This window comes from Rhinolophus sinicus, chromosome 16, assembly GCF_057876585.1.
Source record: "Rhinolophus sinicus isolate RSI-liver-muscle chromosome 16, RSI-T2T, whole genome shotgun sequence".
Taxonomy (NCBI): domain Eukaryota; kingdom Metazoa; phylum Chordata; class Mammalia; order Chiroptera; family Rhinolophidae; genus Rhinolophus; species Rhinolophus sinicus.
Window position 1 is genome coordinate 136,368,392 of NC_142516.1, and position 21,608 is coordinate 136,389,999.

At 39.6% G+C, this 21,608-nt stretch overlaps 1 protein-coding gene and 1 long non-coding RNA gene across 7 annotated transcripts in view; one reads left to right on the plus strand and one right to left on the minus strand.

The window, feature by feature from the left end:
* The window catches only part of PSD3 (pleckstrin and Sec7 domain containing 3), a 428,991-nt gene that overhangs the window by 147,550 nt on the left and 259,833 nt on the right, over window positions 1–21,608 (plus strand). For 5 of the 6 annotated variants that reach the window (XM_019742071.3, XM_019742072.3, XM_088793630.1 and 2 more), the window contains 2 exons: window positions 11,379–12,477; window positions 15,208–15,603. In XM_019742071.3, the coding sequence (XP_019597630.3) occupies window positions 11,379–12,477; window positions 15,208–15,603 (1,495 nt within the window). Of the gene's footprint in view, window positions 1–664; window positions 693–11,378; window positions 12,478–15,207; window positions 15,604–21,608 lie in introns of those variants that run through there. The other variant, XM_088793631.1, reaches the window with a different exon arrangement.
* LOC141571026 (uncharacterized) lies at window positions 16,019–19,993 on the minus strand. Its single transcript, XR_016019497.1, has 3 exons — window positions 19,804–19,993; window positions 19,544–19,699; window positions 16,019–17,603 (listed from the first exon to the last, which is right to left on the minus strand). It is a non-coding gene; the product is annotated as an uncharacterized LOC141571026 (long non-coding RNA).

Consider the following 21,608-nt stretch of genomic DNA (forward strand, 5'->3'; position numbering starts at 1 on the left):
TAATAATGTACAGCGTGGTGATTATAGTTAGTAATATTGTGCTATATACTTCCCAGCGGCTGAGAGTAGATCTTAAATGTTCTCACCACACACACACACACACACACACACACACACACACACACACAATGGTAATTGTGTGACACGATGGAGATGTTAGCTAAAGCTATGGTGGTAATCATTTTGAGATCTATAAACTTACACAGTGTTGTGTGTCAATTACATCTCAGTAAAGCTGGGGGAAAAACTAAAATTGGATTTTCAGAAGTGTGGATTCCTAAACAGGAAGAAGTAGTAGAAAATGGATGGAATGGCATCAAATATGTGGTGATGGAAGGAGAACTGACTCTGGGTGGTGAACACACAATGGGATTTATAGATGATGTAATACAGAATTGTACACCTGAAATCTGTGTAATTTTACTAACAATTGTCACCCCAATAAATTTTAAAAATAAATTTAAAAAAAAAAGGAAACCAGCTTTAAAAAAGAATGATTTTGAAGATAAACATAAATTCAGTTCTTAGAAGTTAGTGTTTTTTCTCCAAGACGAGTGACAGTGCACACTTGCAGAGAGAGACTTCGGTTTAAAATTAGTGGGCTGTTCCTAGCTCACTCATTTTACTTTCTCTATGCTGTACGTGGTGCTGCTCCTCAGCCTACAGAGCTTCCTCTGAACTTGACTGGAATGGTAAGCTACTGTCATTTCCCCCAGGAATTAGAACTGAGTGAGAAAAATTGGGTTCTGAGTCATTAGTATGTGAAATGTATTTCAAGGTAAGCACCAGCTGTAACTATTAATCACTCAGGGAAAGAGTGTCCAATTAATGGAACAGTCTCTGTTCATGTGCACATGCTAATAGCTTGTGTAGGGGCTGGCAGGCCTTTTCCTGGTTTTTGCAGCATATAAATACCTTAAGTATCTGTGCTTTTGGAGAGTTATTAGTGACCAGACGAGGATTAGCATCCTCAACTGTATACTGTAGCCTTCTCCAAAATGGGAAAAGTGTGCCAAAATGTTACGTACCTTAGATTACTCTTAGTAAATTCTCATTACTCATACTCGTTTTTTGTTACTTTTATCATACTAAATGTATTTTCTATTGCTTGGGAAAAAAATGGATTGTATTATTCTCCTGTGTTGTTGTTTTTTAATACAACTTTTTGTGTTGCATTGCAAACGTGAACCATGCATGCCTCCATCACTGTATTACCGGAGGAGTTTCTTGATAATTACGCATTAAAAACATTGATCATTATTATTCACAGTTAAGGATTATCGTTACTTATAGGTGAAATGCATTTGAGATTTTTTTAGCTCTGCAAGGCTTACTTCCTTTCTATGTTTGCTTCGTAAATTGGACCTTTGCCGTCCAATTTTTTAATTGATTTTATGAAATTTCAGACTAAAGGGGACAAAGTGGTTAGCCTTCTGCCTAAGGGATGGAATTCCTTCCTGACAAGTCAGGGAGGGAGGGGCAGTGTGTCTGTAAGCTTTTTTCCATAAATTTTCCAGTGTTCAAATAGTTAAGAATTGATATGTCTTTCATCATACTAGCTGATTATGTAAGTTTCAATGTGTCTGTGGACTGATTGTCATTGGGGAACAGAGAGCACCACGGACATTGTTGCGTCTATGAACAACCTCCATGGGAAGGAGAGAAAACAGATTTTTAGTGGTTAGGTTAGCCATCATATAAAGGATTGAAAATCGGTGGAATTGTACTCCCAGAAAATAGATTGTAGACCCTTTGTGCACTCGCACAAGTGCCTCGTTAGAGTGAATTTACCCATGCATGTTTATTTTACACGTCATGTATCCAATGACATGAACATTAAAAATCTGGGAAAATACCCTGATTTTGAAAAATTGAAAAACCTTACCTTTCCTTCCGCCCTTTTCCTGTAAGCTCCAGTGTAATTTTTGAAAGGCTACGTGCAGATGTTAATGTACCAGCATTTACTAACACACAAGTTCACATTTGCAGTTATTTTAGGATTCTGAGGTCTTCTTGTATAAGTGTAGAGTCATGGGCCATTCACTGTGAGAGACATTTACTATGAGCTAAATAAATTTAGTGTATTTAAAATAGGAAATTTACTCTGAGAGGTCATACCACAGTAGAGGTGATTCTCTTCCTACGTACTAAGGTCCCAGGATGACAGGTAGGCCCACCAAACCAGAGTGAGCAAGGCTTTCTCTTGGTAGGAAGGAGAGACCGTGTGCTTCCTTAGGTCGTTGTCTATTTGACGAAACAGTTGGACCTGTCCGTTAGGAGAGAGGAGCTCTGGAGATTCTTTTTGAGAATAAAAAAGTAGCCATTTCAATGTAGTCAGGATGACTTCTAGATATTGTTGTAGCTCTCTGGAGAAGTGCTTCTCATACTTTAATGTGTATACAAATCATCTGTGGTTCTTTTTAGAAATACGGGTCATGATTAGGAAGGTCTGGGGTACTACCTGAGTTGGAATTTTTAACAAACTCCTGGGTGATACCTGTGCAAGTGTCCCAAGGCCACACCGAGCAGGAATGTTCCAGGCCAGTGCTTTCAAGTGGAATTTTCTGTGATTGTGGAAAAATAGTATATATCTATGTGGTGCAATATGGTAGCCACCAGCTACCTATGGTATTGAACACTGGATTTTTGATTTTTTAAAAATTTTTAAAAATTTTAATTGAATTTACATAGCCATATGTGGCTGTGGCTACCATATGGTAGCATAGCACGCAGAGACTAAAATAATTGAATAATGTATGTGTAATGGTAACAGCCCGTGTAGAATCATGTTGAATTCTAGAACTGTGGCCAAGGTTGTCTCCATTTAACATTACCTCTGCCTGAATTTTGTTTTTGATTGCATGCTCCTGATGGCACGAGCCATGCTGACCTTGTTTGTTGCTCTGTTTTCCAATGCTCAACACATACTTGGTGTCCAACAAATATTGGCTGAGCAAATGGAAACATTAGCTAGCTCTGAAATTAGGAAGGACCCCAATGTTTCCAACATTCTATTCAAGCCTATTCTTGGGCGTAGGGGACAAAATTTGAGTGACACTGACATGTAGTATTTTGCTTGTGCTTTGGGAGGCTTTTTGTTTTGAGGTTCTATCAAATGGTATCTTGTTGGTTATAGGGGATTCTTCATTTATCCACTGATTCAACAAATATATCCATTTTGCTAGGTACTGTTGTTCTAACCTCTGGGGGGATATAATGGTGAAAAGCAGACAAAGTTGTTGCCTTTTGGAGTTTATATTCTAGTGGCAAAAAACCCTTTGCCTAAAAACAGCTGGACCCACTTTCTAGGGAATGTGTGTGTATAGACGTCATAATTGTGGTTCTCCTGAAGGCTGTGGGGATAGACATGACAGTCAAATATTCTCTTAGGAAACTATATCCCATTGCTCAGAATCCCCCATGACACACTTTTTTACTTGCTTTACATTTCAGCTTCCCGTTACCCAGTATGCAGTCAACTTGCCAAATAGTTCTTGTTATTAGTAGCAATATTTTCTTCAACCATTTTCTTTTAAGGAGTTTGCTAGACAGCGTGGAAGATGATCCTCAGACAGGATTATTCTTAGATGGGCAGTGGTCTTTCTGAAGCCCATTTTATGGAGCTGGCTCATTTCCCCATGATTTGAAGATTTTTTTTTCAAATTGAGGTGTAATTTTCAACATTGTTAGTTTCAGGTGTACAACATAATGATTTGATAGTTGTTTATACTGTGAAATGATCACCATAAGTCTAGTTAACATCCATCACCATACATAGTTGCAAAATTTTTTTTCTTGTGGTGAGGACTTTTAAAATCTATTCTCTTAGGAACTTTCAAATATGCAATATGGTATTATTTACTTCAGTCACCATGCTAATATTACATTACATCTATACATTACAGTACATTACATCTCCATGACACATATTTTATAACTGGAAGTTTGTACCTTTTGACCACCTTTGCCCATTTTACCCACTCCCACCCTCTCTGCCTCTGGCAATCACCAATCTATCCTATGAGCCTGGTTTTTGTTTTTAAGATTCCACATATAAGTGAGATTACATGGTTTTCTGACTTACTTCACTTAGCATAATGACCTCAAAGTCTATCTATGTTGTGGCATATGGCAAGATATCTATTTTTATGGCTGAATAATATTCTATTGTGTATATATCCCACATTTTATTTATCCACTCATTCATCAGTGGACACTTAGGTTGTTTCCACATCTTGGCTATTATAAATAATGCTGCAATGAACATGGGGGTGCATATATGTTTTTGAGTTAATGTTTTTCTTTTCTTCAGATATCTACCCAGAAGGAATTGCTGGGTCATAAGGTAGTTCTATTTTTAATTTTTTGAGGAACCTCCATACTGTTTTCCATAGCGGCTGCACCAGTTTACATTCCCACCAACAGTGCACAAGGGTTCCCTTTTCTCCACGTCCTCACTAGAACTTTTTGTTTCTGTGTTTTTGATAATAGCCATTCTGACAGGTGTGGAGTGATTATCTCATTGTGATTTTGATTTGTATCTCCCAGATGATTGGTGATTGAGCATTTTTTCATGTACAGTTGACCCTTGAACAGCATGGGGATTGGGGCACCAACCCTCTGTGCAGTTGAAAATCTGTGTTTAACTTTTGACTCCCCCCAAACTTAATTACTAATGTCCTACTGTTGATCTGAAGCCATACCAATAATATAAACAGTTGATTAACATATATTTTATGTTACATGTAATATATACCATTACACTAAAGTAAGCTAGAGAAAAAGAAAATGTTATTAAGAAAATCATAAGAAAGAAAAATACATTTACAGTATTTATTTACAAAAATTCACATATACGAGGAAGTGGATTGCACGGTTCAAACCCGTGTTGTTCAAGGGTCAGTTATACCTGTTGGCCATCTGTAAGTCTTCTTTGGAAAAGTGTCTATTCAGATCCTCTGCCCAGTTTTAATAGGATTGTTTGGGTTATTTGCTGTTGAATTGTATGAGTTCTTTATATATTTTGGATATTAACCCATTGTCAGATATATGATTTACAAATATTTTCTCCCATTCAGTAAGTTACCTTTTCATTTTGTTGATAATTTCCTTTGCTGTGCAGAAGCTTTTAAGTTTGATGTTGAAGAAATGTTTTTTTCTATTCTATTTTATTTTATTATAATCCTGTCCCTGTGTTCTATAAATGGATGGCTATTTAATATACTGCCCAAAGCGCTCCTGAAATTGATCTTGCTAACATTCAGAAGTATCCCATTTCTTTCTCAGTATATTAAATCAAAAGAAAAAATATTTTTAGTCAGTGGATTTAGTTTATCATAGGAGAAGCATCTTTTCTGAACAACAGGAAACAATTTGTTAGGAATCTGCCCAAATGCACAAAGCAATGGGTAAGATTTCTGTTAGAAAAAAACAACTCCAGAGGGAATATAAATAGATACCCTCAAAAGTATATATATTTCACATGAGTGTTGAAAAGATCTTCTCTCTATCCCCATTCCCTCCGGCACTCTTTACATTTTCATGCCTTAAAGGGGAAAAAAATGCAGTAAAACCATGAGCTTTTATTAAGTCAGATTCTACTAGTGTGTGGTTGTATTTAAGTAAGTGCTAAAGTTCTTTTTCTATACTTAGCAAATCCTTTTGTCACAGATATGAGACCAGATTTGGGCAGGACTAATTCAGTAAGACTTTCTGGAGGAGTAATAGCTATTTCAGTTTTCAGTTGAATTCTATTAGTAATACATGTAGACTGACAAAAGGCAAAGGAAAAGCTTTACAAGTTAGGTATCAGAGCCCACAGCCGTTGGCATAGGTGGCGCAGTGGCTTGGAAGCAGAGATTAGAGAGGGCTGGGACAGAGGGCATGAGTGACAGTGGGTGTGGATACTGGCTGGAGCGGGAGAGGGGCAGCCCTTGCACCCTCGTTCTGTCCACCCGCCTTTGTCCTGGCTCGGCACTCACCACCTCACCTGCGCTATTGCCAGCAGCCTGTGTTGGGACTCCTGGGTCTGCTTATGATTGTGCTTTCTCCCCTGTGCATCCTTCACATGCTGCCAGGGCAAGCTTCCTATGTGCTAAACAGCCTTCTCGTGCTTTGGCTGCATTCAGTTTTGGCTCCCCTATATTCAGTACATAGCAGGTAACTAATAAACGTTTGCTCAATGGAGTCAGGGGATTTTGGAAATGATGGGCATTTAACGGAAAGTATGGCCCTGTTTTGAAAGGGAGCAGAAAGGAATCTTATAAAAGACGCACTAGGTCTTTTTTTTTTTTTACACCCGCCCCAACATAAGTAGTCCCAATTTTTAAATATAAGGGAAAAATCAGAAATTCTAAATAAAAATCTTAAGATTAAAACTTTTATAAAGTTTTGTTTGTTGTTAAAAACAGTTCCAGGGGTGACGAGAAATGCAAACAGCAATGCAAACAGCAAAAATAAACTGCTGTTGTGTTCTAACAAAGGGATGCCTTCTTTGAAAGGAAGTATTTGATGTCATGCTGAAGCCTGTGAGGAGTGCTCTGACGAAGTGCCACGTGAACTTATAGGTTATTTCTACCCAGAAGCTACCCCTAGACAATCTTCTCATTCTTTATTATGCTTGGCAAGATGATGGAGCTCTTAGAAATCAAGGTCTGACACCTCAAAGGCCTCTTAGTTTTTCCGGGGAATTTACTCCTGAGAAACAAAAGCCCAGAAAATCTAGTCTTGACTTTTAATTCTCATATAATATTTTATTAGACATTTCACTTACCTAGATCAAGTCATTTAGCCTCTCAGAATAGTTATTTCCCCTGGTCTGTGCCAGTCCTTGTTTAGTTAACAAGTAAATAAAACTTACCGGAATAGTACTTGTTAGAACAGTAAACTTAGAGCAGGAGAACTGATTAGAATAGTAAAGCAGGCTATTTGTCACATGGGGCTTTGCTGTTCCTCTTCTCTCTTCTATCTCCTTTCTTTGACGAGTTGCCAAGTGGTTATATGAAGACAACACATGCATTTGCCCACAACTGATGCAGTTCCTGTCTCTCATGAGACACATTTTAGTGAAGAGTATTAAAAATGAGGTGGAGAAATCGTTTAATTTCTTGGAGGCCCCTTTTCTTGATTTCTTCGTGGTCACTTTCCTTTGAGCCAGTGTGCTAGTGTTTATTTTACTGGGTGTTTTATAGATGGCAATTTAAACTGTTAGTACAAAGTGTGCTGGCTCCTAAATGATAAATTTGAACTTTTCTTCCTTTTGTTGAACGGATTTCACTATAGTATGTTTTGGTATTGAATTTACACATGGCTTCAGTGGTCACTGTGGACAGTTTTGTTAAAACACTGCATGACAGGTTAAAAATTGTAGCCGGTGGAAGCTTTGAAACACAAGCTAACATCATGCTTATTTATTTCATGTGTATGTGCTATACGTAAGGTACGTCTAAAAGTCTCTTGACATTTGTAAGGAGGAGAGGTGACCTCTTGCAAGGTTTGTGATTAAAGGGAAGGATTAATTAAGGAGAGGAGATTTGAGTTACGTCTTGAAAGATGAAAATAATCTGATCATGTAGAGATGACAAGAAAAAGAATGTCACATGAGAAAAGAGATTGAGCAAAGGCAAGGTAGTATATGAAGTTCAGCGTGCACCTGCAGTTAACTTTGTTTCCAGTATATATTGGAGAGAAGCTTTTCAAACTATTTATATGCCTCTCCCTCCTTCAGTTAGAGAAGCAATGGTATAACATTTGAAAAGGGAGTTAAGCAAGAGAAAGAGAGAGTAGATTGGGAAAGAGATTGGGACTGGATTATGGACCCTAACTTCTAGAGCAAGGAGTTTGGACTTGAGGCCTGATTCTGTAGGCAGTGGGGAACTATTGAAAGCAACCTAAACTTTTGTTTTAGGAAGATTATTGTATATAAGATGAGGTGGGGAAATGAGGCTGGACATGGGAGAACCATTTCAGAAGATTTATTAAATTTCAGGGAAAAGATTGAAGACACATGGTAGGGTACCTCACTGCCGATAAAGGTGGAGGGGAGGGGAGAGATGCAAAGCATAGCAGAGGTAGAACAGACAAGCTCTGAGTTTTGTTGTGTCATGTTGGTAAGTACATTATTCCTTTGAGCCTGTTTTCTCACCTAATTATGTTAGGTAGCTGAATTAATCCCAAAATTCCTTTGACCTTTGAAATTTTATATTCTGTGATCCTCATATTTTTGAAAAAGTACACCCTAGCTTAGAGAAATAATAAAAAGCATTATAAACTCTAAAGGAAATATTTCCCAGTGTGCACTAAGTCCTTCTCTAATCGCCATGTGATATTTTACTGTGTTAAAGAAAGAAAAACATGATTTTGAATTGTTCACTTTTTCTTCCTTTTATTGCATATTAACAATAAATTTATAGCTTCAGTGCTGAAGAAACTAAAGTCCCCTGAGGGATTAAGGGAGAGAAAACTGTTAACAGCCTAAAAAAATGTAAGAAGGTACAAACAAATGCCATATAGAATACTTGCCAATTCATTTTGTGAAGTCAGCATTACCCTAATACCAAAACCAGACAAAGATGATACAAGTACAGACCAATATTGCTTATGAATATAGATGCAAAAATACTGGAAAGCTGAATCTAACAACTTTAAGTCTAAAAAAAGGATAATGCACCAAGACCAAGTGGGATTTATTCCAGAATGCTAGATTGGTTCAGTATATAACAAATCAATTAATGTAATACACCGTGTTACTAGAATAAGAGACAAAACCCACCTGAGCATCTCAATTGACAGAGAGAAGGCATTTGATAAAATTTGACACCCTCTCGTGATAAAAAAACACTTGACAAACTGGGATTAGCAGGGATCTCCTTCATCATGATACAAGACATTTATGAAAAATCTACGGCTAACATCATACTTAGTGGTGAAAGACTGAAACTGAAAGCTTTCCCGTGAGATCAGGAACAAGACAAGGAGGTCTGCTCTTACCACTTCTATTCAACATTGTACTGGAGGGTCTAATCAGGGCAGTTAGGCAAGAAAACGAAATAAAAGGCATCCAGATAGGAAAGAAAAAAATAAAACTACCTCTATTCACAGATGACATGATCTTGTACATAGGAGGAAAATCCTAAGGCATCTACAAAATAGCTATTAGAGCAAATAAGGCTGGCAAGGTTGCAGAATATAAGTTCAATATGCAATAACCAATTGTATTTCTACATGCTAGCAGTGAATAATCTGAAAATGAAATTAAGAAAACAATTCAACTTGTAATAGTATTAAAAAGAATAAAATACTTTGGAGAATAAATTCAGGCACTAGGGAAATGCAAACCAAAACCATAGTGAAATACCATTCCACACCCACTAGGCTGGCTATAATAAAAAAAAATGGACAATATTGCCGGTAGGAATGTAAAATAGCGCAGTTGCTTTGGGAAACTGGCAGTTTCTCAAAACATTAGACACAGAGTTACCATATGACCCAGAAATTCTACTCATAGGTGAATACCCAAGATAAATGTAGACATAAAAACTGTCTACAAATGTTCATCATTCACAATAGCCAAAAAGTGGCAACAACACAAATATTCATCAGCCGAGGAATAGCTAAAGAAACTGGTATATTCATACAATGGAATATTATTTGGCAATAAAAAGTAATGAAGTTCTGACACATCCTACAACGTGGGTAAACCTTGAAAACATTTTGCTAAGTGAAAAAAGAGAGACACAAAATGCCACATTGTGTGATTTCCATTTCTATGAAATGTTCCGAATATGCAAATCTGTAGGGACAGAAAGTAGATTGGTAGTTAACCAAGGCCTGAGGGGACAGGGCAGTGGGGAGTGACAGCTCATGGATATGGGGGTTTTGGGGGGAGTCATGAAAATGTTCTGGAATTAGATAGTGATGTTGGCTGCATAATTTTGTGAACATATTGAAAACCATTGAATCTTAAAAGGGGAAAACTTCAAAGTCCTGTGGCTTTAAAAATGTCAGTGTGTCATCCTAGATAGAGGAATCTGTATTGTTTTTAACTGCCTTCCTTTTCAAAATCAGGGTTTGAAAAGTTACTTCCTCTTCAGATTTCAGCAAGCCACATCCTCTTAGTTCTGTCTTGTGAAGGTATTTTAAATACCGCCATCGCAGAGAAGTGTTTCTTGGATTCCATCAATGTTTGATTCACATTTAATTTTTAAAAATATTGTTCAAATTATTTTTAAAATGGAATATGAAATAGTGTATGCTCTCAAATGTATTACTATCTATCAAATTTTGCATGCTCCGGGATACCATCTGTTTATTCATGTTTCCAAGTTACCTCATTTTATGCATGCCTTGGAATCAAGTCTTCCATGTCGTTCCAGTGTATATATGCATTCAGACATTTGTCAAATATTTCACTCAACAAGAAGGGTGTAGCTCACAGTGCTTTAAAAACAACAACAAATGTCCTCTTTCATACACTTGTCAAGTGAGTACACTATATTTCTAGTGTACATGAGGATTTTCTTGATACAAAGTAACCAAAACCAAGTTCCCCAAAAAATTAAATACTGGGACAAATAGGACTGTAACTGTTATCCATAAACCCCCAATTTAAATTTTTGTTCATCAGAACATTTTCCCTATCCTGACAGCCATTTTAATAAGAAAATGTAAATTTGATCCAAAATAGTAAATATACACTAATTTCTTTTTTTCATTGCGTCAGATTTTGGTGTTCTGTATAAGGTTCCATGTAAATTTTATGCAACTGGGATCCTGGAAAATTTTCTGAACACATTAAGTTTCCTGTTCCATTTTGACTTCACTCTTACTCTCCAGGGATGTTCTAAAAGTATTCCCCTCCATCCCCCTGAAATCAAACAGTGAAGGGAAGCCTTCTAACTGAAAAAAATATTTACTGACTTTAAATAGATCATGTCTTTTTTCCTGAGGCTCCATCTCAGAGATTTTACTGCACGGACACCGTAGGCTGGATCATAAGGCTATTGTTTTACCCAAAACACGTATAAATATTTTAGTTGCTATTGGAAGAGTGGTATTTGGAAAGTGATATGTGTCCTTATTTTAATCTCTTTTTGTATATGCAGCAACTGAGTTGCATGTGTGGGACTTTTTCAGAAGCAGGGTTAATTATGTCATGTATCGTTAGATTGCCTCCTTTTCTCCCAAAAACCCTGTGGTTCCATTCACATAAGCTAAATGGAAGGGACCACTGGCAAGCTTATGAGAAGTGGTGGGAGGAACAAGACAGTGAAGGAATCAAATAAGGATTATTGAGTGCCTAATACGTGTGGATAGTTATTAATCCACAGTGGAACCTGTTGTTTCAAACAAGTCATGTGTCCACTCTGTTGTATTCACAGGTGATCATGGAGGAAGCACCTTACTCCCCCCGAATGTCACAAATGAATTTCCAGAATATGGGACCATGGAGGAGAGTGGAGAAGGCCTAAGAACTTCTCTCGAGTTTGATGCAGAATCTCTGCCATGCTGCCCACAAGGGCAGCAGGGCGTCCAGCTTCTTGCTGGCCACCACTCTGTGCTTGACAATATTACAGATGGACCAAAAGATGTTGGAGAGGCCCCTTTTCAAAGTCACCTCAAGGAACAAAGTTTACAGCCCATTGACTCTCTGATTTCAGCTCTGAAAGCTACAGAAGCCAGAATAGCTTCAGGAACGTTACAGGCTACAAAGGTACTACACAAAGATGCTGTTTCTAGTTTTTCAGTTCAGCAAGTGGAAAAAGAGCTGGACGGTGCCAATCAGAAAACGCAGAGAGCCAACAAACTGCTCCCTGCTGGCCAAGACAATATACCTCTTTCAGCTGAAGTTACGACTGAAGACAAATTTTATTTGAGCATCCAGAAGGATCTTTCTGTACTGTTAACCGGAGAAACTCAGGCAGAGTTTTCCCAAATAACTAATAATGGGAGAAAAGGGTCTCTCCGTGTGCAGGAGCCAGCTGGTCCAGTATCCTCCATGGGGGGCCCAGCAGCACCCCACAACTCTGAGGGCAGTGTTGGTTTTGTGAGAGAGTGGAGGGCTGATGTGGGGAGAGAGTACCCAGCAGGATGTGACAGAGGCAGCTCCACAGGACGCCCAGGCCGTGTCAAACATGTGGAATTTCAAGGGGTGGAAATATTGTGGACAGGAGGGGAGAAACGAGAGACACGGCATCCTGTGGATTTTGAGACATCATTGGAAAGGACTGCCTCTCCTGAAATCAAAGCGTTTTCCAAAGTGCCAAGCCATGTCATCTCATCTGCGGGTTTGTATAATTCAGTCGGTTTCACTGAGCGTGTTGGGGGTAAAAGCTGGAGAGCTCCTTCAGAGGCACCTGCCACTGGCTCGGGGACATTTTCGCCTGTGCCTCTTGTGGAGAGTGGAGAGGATGAAGTCTTCCTAAAGGAAAGCAAAGACCATCTTGAGAAGAAACCTGAACTGGAGAGAGACAAGGAGGGGTGAGTAACCCTGGTAGTCCTGCTCTCTGTGACGCCTGGTCTGTATTATGGGAAACCATTTTCTTGTGTTTGGCTGAGAGAACTCAACTCACAATATCCAGGGTCCTTGTTATCGTGGAATGGAAAGGAAGCTAGAGTCCTTCTAAGTTTCCAAGATATTAAAGTGATCTTGTTATAAGGTTGTCCATTAGGCATAGACCAGGAAGCAGAGTGATGGAGAGACTGTCAGCACTAAACTATATGAATCCATTTCTGACATTTTGTTATATTTGACAGGCTTCAAGTTTTCTAACATCAAGGTAACTGAAACACCCCACAATTATCTTTAATAATATGAAAGATTTGGACTCGTTTCACACATCTTATAGTCATTTCATACTAACTTAGACATTTTTTTCTGGGTGCCACACCAGTGCCTACATACGCATATGAACACACAAGTTCTGGGTTTGGGCTGACTCAATTTTTTAGGTTTAGAAAGGAGATGAGGAGGTTAGAAGTAGACTATGTTTCGGTGATTCCATGGCGTTCACATGGGAATCCCTTCTCACAAGTAACATATGTTTTGATTATGGCCCTGATAAGTAAACTCGGTGTCATGGTATTTCCTTGTCTTTCATTTCATTTCTGACACCCATACCAGCTTCGAGCCTGGATAAATGGAAGATATGACGCATCTTTCTTCACTTCCTTTGCTCGTAGACTGACTATACAGTGCTCCTTTTGGCAAACTCATTTGCAGTGCACTGTCATTTCACATTTGTACCATCTTTGCTTCCATCAGTCCTCATGACACCACATTTCATCATTTATACGGGAGAACATCCTTTATACGGGAGGCTGACACGCTTATTTTGTTTGGTTGGTTGTATAAGGGAATGCCTTTTCCTCTACAGTTAATTAACAAATCCAGTGAGAGTGATGCTCCCTTAGGAGGGCTATTAGGACTGCTCTCCATTTCCTCCTTCCTGCCCCACCAACACACAGAACCTCCAGACTTCCCTCAAAAGCAGCCTGGATACATGGCACATGGCTCAGTAATTATATTCCCACTGGAATATGCACTTTTGCTGTTGTGTATTCATTCATCCTTCCTTTCCTCTCTTCCTCCCTCCTTCCCTTCCTTTTCTTCCACAAATACCTCTTGATTGTCTACTACATCCTTGACACTGCTAGATGCTGGGCACAAAGAAACGTTCAAAATAGATATGGCTCATGGTCACTGCCTCCACGTAGTTTACTGCTGAAGATACACACTGACCACATAAACACATTAATAATTCCAGGATCACAAGTTGTACTAGGAAAAGACAAGAGACATATTAGAAAGCATCATTTGCATGCAGGAGAGAGGCGAATTCATTTGGTGGCTTGGGCAAAGCCTTTCTGTGGAAACGGTAATTGAGCTGAGACTCGAGTGACTATGAGTCAGCCAGGCATAGCACGAGAATGGGGAAGAAGAACATTCCAGGTAGAGGGAACAGCATGTGCGAAGGAGGGCAGCTGGGTTGCCTGCTGCCTGTGCTTCCTGGGATTGTGTGAAGCATAGGCCTTAGGACAAGTTTGAAGATTTGAAACTCCACCATTGTGGCTGGAGCATGAGGAGCTTGGGGGGGGAATGCTGGGCGATGAGTGGTAGGAAGGAGCTTCATCACAACTTCTCGTTTCATTCCAAGTGCAGTGAGAGCCATTAAGCGGTATAAGCTCAGGATCAGATTTGGTACATGTTAGGCCTTCAGTTACTTAAAAACAACAAAGGCAACTGGATTGTTGAACGTGGATCTTGCCAGTACCTAGGAGGGATGCAGATTACTTCTGAGGCCTTTGTATTCCTAGTTCTACTTTATTTCTATTTATAGGAATCTGAGGCTCAGAGAGGTTAAGTTGCTTAAGTGATATAGGAGTAATCGGCACATCCAGAATTCATCTCCAGGTTTTTCTAACTTGCCTTCTTGCGCTTAGAGTTTTTGAAATTTTACTTAGTTATCCTAATGTTCATTTTTAATATTTGAAGAACGTGCTACATATCAGTCAGTTAATGGACCACCCCTTTATATTAACTTATAAGTTGTTTCTAGGTTTTTACTGTTTTGGTGAGCCTTGTAATAAGCATGTCTGTTGGCTTTTTTTTTTTTTTTTTTTTAAGGTCATTCATTCACTGTCTAATTTTGGACTTGAAACCTCTCTGCAGTGCTGCTTCATTGTCAGCAGGGGGCGACCCTTGGATTCTAATGTAGTCATAGCCTGAGGGCATTTGGTCTTAAATCAGAAAGTATTAATAGACTGATGAAAGTTTAGTATATTTTTACTCCATTAAGTTTACGCAACATATTTATCTGCTTTTGTTAAAATTGAGCATGACAGTAGCTGTTAATAATTTGAATTTGTGGAGTTTAGTTGGCTAACGTGGGAATATTTATTGAAATATTCCTTGGACTAGATGTATTTATTCAAATATTTATTCAAATATTCATTGGACTAGATGTATTCACATACTAGGTAACTAGTTTAAAACTATATATTAGAGGGTAGTTCAGCATGTGTATGCTAGGAATTTTTTCAACCCGAATATATTTCTATGATATCTTCCTTCGCAAATATATTAAGACATAAGCCAAGTGAATACAGGTGTTAGCTCTAGAGAATGCTATCTTTTTTATATGGATGAAGGAGAAAAAAAATGAAAAATTAACCTAATATTGAAACGCTTCACTCTTATTTCCTTTCTAGGATTCTTGAACAAGAGGAGCACTTTATGGGAGGAGAGGATGAAATCCTGGGGCCTGGGTATACGGAGGACTCCACTGATATGTACAGCTCCCAGTTTGAAACCATTTTGGACAACACTTCCTTATACTACAGCGCCGAGTCCTTGGAGACATTGTACTCAGAGCCTGATAGCTATTTTAGCTTTGAAATGCCCCTCACGCCAATGATACAGCAGCGCATTAAAGAAGGCAGTCAGTTCCTGGAGAGGACATCAGTGGGAGGACAGCAAGACGTCCTGAGCGTCTCAGCAGATGGCGGAATAGTGATGGGCTATTCTACCGGGATCAGCAACGGGCTCAGTGACACTGGAGATCCCATCTACGAGAAAGGCACCCGAGAAATTGCGTTCTGGGGAAGGTACTAGTCCTGTTCTCATTAATTTCGTGCTTGTGGTTTTGTAGCGTTTTCTCTTTGGGAAATCTGAATGTGGGAGATATTTGAAAAGCATTTGGCCAGTTTCTATGGATATAAGTGAATGATGTGAGTAAAAGGAAATTTGGGTTTTAGGGGCAGGCAGAGCACCCTTTAGTGGTTCGCCAAGTTGGTCACTCTGTTTGGTGGTATTTCTTGGATGACCCTGTGTACGTTGGGTCCTGCACTAATATTTGTAGGTGGTGAGGAGCTGTGAGCTCTGACGATGCAGCTTTGGTCGAAGCTGGTGCTGTGAAAGGAGCACGGAGAGATGTGGGCTTTCGTTCAGGCACTGACATGGGTGGGTGACTTGGAGCAGGTTGTTTGATCAGGTCAGAGATTTCTTAATTATAGATCGAGGGAGTTGGATTAGATGGTCGCCAGAGTCTCTTCCAGTCCTTTGCTCTGTGAGGTCCTGTTCTGTTAGGTTGTCTTCCTGGTCCTGATACGGTGGGGGAAGGAGCTCATTATATGGGTGCTTGATCATAGAGCTGATACCTTGGTCACGGCTATAAATACTTATTATCTCTCTCTACTTTAGGACTGAAATCTACCTGGGAGATAAAATGACAAGTCATACAGGTTATATGTGCTACACCTGTCATTTAGTGATGCCCTGTCTGTTTATGGCTTATCCAGCATTTCATTTCCTCCTGCTCACTACCCTTGGGTCATTTACCTGCCCTTTAGCACCTCTATCCATGGGCAGAGAATGCTAAACTTCTTAAAGATTTTATGAATTTAGTTTTGATACAGTTTTCCTTAATTGAAGTGTCTCTGTGTGTGTGTGTGTTGGCGGGGAGGTGAAATGGGGATAAACTATTTTAAAGCTGTATGAAAAAATGTCAGTGCTTTTCTTTAAAAGTCAGTATTCATATTACAGGTTTCCAATGAACCTCTTTTTATGAGCAGTCTGTCCTGTAGTAAGCATTTTCTATAACCAGTTTGTAGGCTTATAATTCGATGGATGAGCGCATTCGAGACTGGCACATCATTACCTTGTAGCTGTGCATTTCCATGTGAAATGGACCATAGATATTGGTTGTCTTCTTGGGTCGCGGGGAGATGATGAACACAAGTCTCCAAAGCGAAGACCTTGGTTTGAATTACTTGGGCAAGCCACTTATTCTCTCTGAAACTGGAATTATTTATTTGCAAAATTGGGGTTAATGATACGCGGTACGCCATGTGGCTGTGAGACTTAAAGAGTTAAACTAGATTAAAATACCCAGAGTGCCAGGTACAAAGTAGGGGCTTCAATCAGAATTGGTTAGCTGATAAGCCTACATTTAGAGTCCTGTATCTCTGAGGGGGTGGGGGGTATCCCTGAGGGAAGGGTGTCCCTGAGAAGAGGGTGTTCTTGAGAGGGGGCATCCCTGAGTGCCACTTTAGTCCTTTTTTTCCCACCATCATCTCTAATAACTATAAATTGTGATAAAATGCTATAGCACAGGTATGCAGAAATTTTCATAGAAATTCCAATCCAACTTTCTGGGGCGAGTGGAAGTTGTTTATATTACAGACCCAAAACAGGTTGGGGAGCTGAGCATTTGGGGCTGAGAGGCTTTGCAGAAGAAGCCACAGGGAGGGTAAGTAAATAAAAGATGAGATAAGAGGAAGAAATTGTGAAAGGTTTATCAAATGTATGGTCTGCTTACTTAGAATAGGAAGTCGTCATCATGGGGCCATGGAGTGCGCGTCATTAGTAGGGCAGCGTTAGATAGTTAGAGACAGGATTGCGGTAGGTTATAGTATTTTAGCACCTCAGATTGAGACAGTGGCACACTTCAGGCTGTCTGGAGATAAGGTTTCAGCTGCCGTCACTTGCATTGTTGAACCCTGAGATCTTGCCCAGTGATAAGGCCGAATTCTAGTACTGGATGAGAAGCATCTTAGAGATGAGCCAGCCGAACTTCTCACCCAGCTCTGGCACTTTCCACATGTCTCTGTTAAAAAAATACAGGGCAGCCTCAGTGATCCTAAGAAATTTTAGAGAAACTGGTATAACTTTCATTTTCTTTTAACCCCCCTGTACCTCTTGGTGCTTTGGAGAAGTTGTGGCACCAGAGGAATCGTAGGTTAAAGAATGATGACAGTTTCCAGCTTGAAGTGGGGCCTTACAAACCTTGTTTTACAGCAAAGAATCTGAGTCCCAGTTTGGTGGGCTGGGTTTACCTGGTGACAGATCCGGTACCAGAATTCAACTTACCTGACTCCTAGACTGGGTACATTCACTGTTGCAGGCTGCCTGGTCTCATATCTTTATTATTTCTTTTGATCTAATTCCTCACAGTGCCTTGTGTCTACAGAGCCAGAAGTCTGGGTTGGTAATAGAGCTGATTATTATTGTTGGTGCATTTGCAATTTGAGAAAAAATTTACCAAATCATTAATAAACACGTTTCCATAAATTTTTAAAGTAATCAATGAGTGGGCTTTTAAAAATTTCTTCTGCATTAAAACATCCCTCTGCAGAGGGGAGGAAGTCGACGCAGAGGTATTGAGTCTGTAAGGAAATCCAGAGTAGAATGCTGACTTCACAATAGTCCGCACAATTGACTTCCCTCAGCCAAACAGTCAGGCCTGAGGTATTAGATTCAAGGAAAACAATTATTTTTCAACTGTATTAATAAATGTTGTGATATTTGCACTAGAAAAATGACAAAACCAGTGTACATGCGTAGCAGTCCATCTCACTGGCCTCTCCCGTCTCCTTGGCAGTGAACTGGGAGGTCTGACTGTACTAGATAAAGTGAACTCTGAGGAAGGCTCAGAGGAAAGGGGATGAGATCTGTCTCCCTGGGAATGCTTCTGTGATTCGAGCCAGACAGGAACCAATAAAATTAATTCCATCCCTGTTGAGGTATTGATTTTAATGTTAGTTGACAGCTAATAGAAAATATTATAAGATTACTGTAGGTTGTCTCTAAACACAGCTTTATATCTTATATATCCCATAGGTTTATTTATTTAGTAAGCACATGGTGCTTAATCCTCATAAGAAGCTGGGAGAAAGGAACTATTAATGTTCTCATTTTCCAGTTAAAGAAAGGGAGGCGCAGAGCACTTGAGTAACTTGCTCAAAGTCACATAGATGATAAATGACACCCAGGATTTGAACCCAGGCAGTCAGGCTCCAGAGCCTATTTATTTTTGGTTTCAAAACAAAAACATATTTGTTTGGCATTGCCTGGGTGTATTTTAAAATCCTTTTCTGCTTTCAACATGTGCCTTTGCTTTGCCGTTGAAGTTTATTTCCATGGCAGTATTTGACAGTGATTTCTTTTGAACTCAGGACGACACTGCTTTCTTTAAAGACAGGTGGAAGTGATTGCAAAAGGTGATAAAGATGTTCTAGCACCTGAGCAAATCTAGTTCCCCCTGAGAAACACCTTCCAGTCGTGGATGTAGCCATGCTTTGGTGGCCAGAGGGGCGCTGTTCTTCCCTGTTCCTCTCTCCACTTAAGTCAAAGAAGAAAATATTTCAAACCCATAATAATCTCGTATCAGGTTGGAAAGGACAATTTTAAAGAGTATATGTGCTCACTGTTCGTCTTTTAAAGGCTTGTGTTCCTTTGTAATACCAAATAGATCACTCTATAAGGTGAAGAAGCCTTTTAAGATCTTGGAGTAAACCTCGACGGGAAGAGTTAAATTCTCTCAGGTGCTGTGAGTGCTGTGAACCCTGAATGCTGACCAGGGTGCCACATGTTGGTCAGGAAATAGCTTGCCCCGTGGATGGAACACAATATTTTAATGAAGGAGCAAAGAGCAGCATCCCCTCCCTTTGTGGTCCAGCTACATAGCACTCAGGCTGGTGGGTCAGCGGTGCTGTGTGAAGTCCAGTCACATGGCTCCAAAATTAGAAAGGATAATTAGAGACTTACAGTTACACACGTTCCGATGGGTTCCTTTGTGTCTGGGTGCTTCTCCCTCGCTGATGACGGCAGTTCCAATCAGTAAGTTCTGACCTGGAGACTGTAAGGCACAAATGCTGCCACAGTGACCATTAACAGAGCCGAATATTGTCCGTGTCTAGTGAGCTTGGGTTTGGACAGATAGAAAAAGAGAAATAGCAAATACAGTAATATGGCAGGAGCTTCTCTTTTGGATCTCTGACATACATAAAATTGCTTTTTAAAATTACCTTTGTAGTGGAATAGATATATTTTATGCCTCAGCTTCCTAGTTTTTCTTTCAGATACCGATACGGAGGAGGAGTATAGCAAAAGAGGTGAATTACATCTGTGTGCGACTGACATACCTGAGGAGAGTGCTTCAGTCGGACTTGGGTCCACTCTGAATTTGATCTTTGTGGTTTTTCGCCTTCTTCTTGTTTTTTTACCCCTCTTTTCAAATTGAATACTGGCATTTACAAGTATCCTTTTTCTTCTTCAGCTGTTCTCTCTTTTTAGTGTCTTTCTGTTTAGGAAAACGTCATATGAAACAAGATCAATACAGACATTTGTTGGAGTATGATTTAAAAAAACACACATTTGACATCCAATTTAAAATGTGCAGCATTTTAATATAATGTATAAATATTAAAATAAGAAATTAAAGCAATGTGATATTAGCTAAGCGGGTGACAGAGGAAAAGACTGTGATCATGTGAAATTGTCTTGAGAGAGCTGGCTGACCCTGGGGCTCCCAGCATTTCTGTCATCACCGGTGGGAAGCGCTCTTCCCTCATAGGCTCATTACTGGGTCACTCTTGCTCTGGTAACCGCATTAGTTCTTTTACATTTAAAACTTGTTCTGTAGAAAATAGGTTCTCATTTTCCTCTCCTAGCTTCCTGAAGCAGTTGTGATGGTAAAAAAATATTTTGTCCACAAAGGAGTTCCTGCTCAACGATGAGGGGTGGGGGCTCTACTAGGTTTCAAACTCAGTTCGTATCTGGTTTCAAATTCCAGATTCTAGGTTACTAGGTGTTGATCTTGAGTAAATTACAACCTGGGACCTTTTCCCAGTGTAAAATAGGAGGGAGAAGCAGCTGAGATTAATTCAGTGAAAAACAAAAATCAAGAAAAGAAAATCAAGTGGTTTAACAATGCCTGGTACGTAGAAGATATATAAATAAATGAAAATGAATAACAATACCTACAACAGTAGCACCTGAAGAACAGTCAAGCCACAGCACCATGTGTGCAAGCCCTGGGTCAGCCTCTGAGCTGCCAGCACCATCCTCCCAGCTCCAAGCTGTCTGAAACACCTATTACTGGATCTCCTGAAATACCACTTTCTTTTCATACAGTACAGTGACCATTGGTAGCGTGGCATAAATATGGGGACTCGATATCAGAAGTAAGTCAGGGGTCAAGTCATACCTCTTTGCTGGCTGCCTGATTTGGGGAAGGTTGTTCCACTGCGAGAAACCTCCGATTCCTTTTTGGTAAAATGGAAATAATCTTATCACTCAATTTTAGGTGTTTATTTTGTTTTGTTTTTTAAGATTTTAATAAGTTGTAGTTTGTGGCTATTCATTTTAAACCTATCATGAGTTTTGTAATAGTCTGAATAACAGTCTAAGGAATATAAGAAAACAGATAAGAAAAAGGCTGGTAAGAAAAAAAAAGTCAGGATTTGGTGAATATTTGAATATACCGTGTTTCCCCGAAAATAAGACCTAACCAGAAAATAAGTCCTAGCATGATTTTTCAGGATGACATCCCCAAACAGAAGCCCTAATGTGTCTTTTGGCGCAAAAATGAATATAAGACCCAGTCTTATTTTCTGGAAAACATGGTAGGACATGAGGACTGGGTCAAGATGATTGTGAGATTTCAAACATGGATGACTTTGGAATCAAGTAGCAATGAGCAAGGTCCGTAGGAGAGCGCCCACTAGTGGGGGCAGTTGAAACAATTCAATGTGAGGAGAGTGAGGGTCCTTCATGAGGAAATGCTGGTGGGAGTGTGGGATGCAGGTCAGCTGGAGAGACTTGGGAGTCA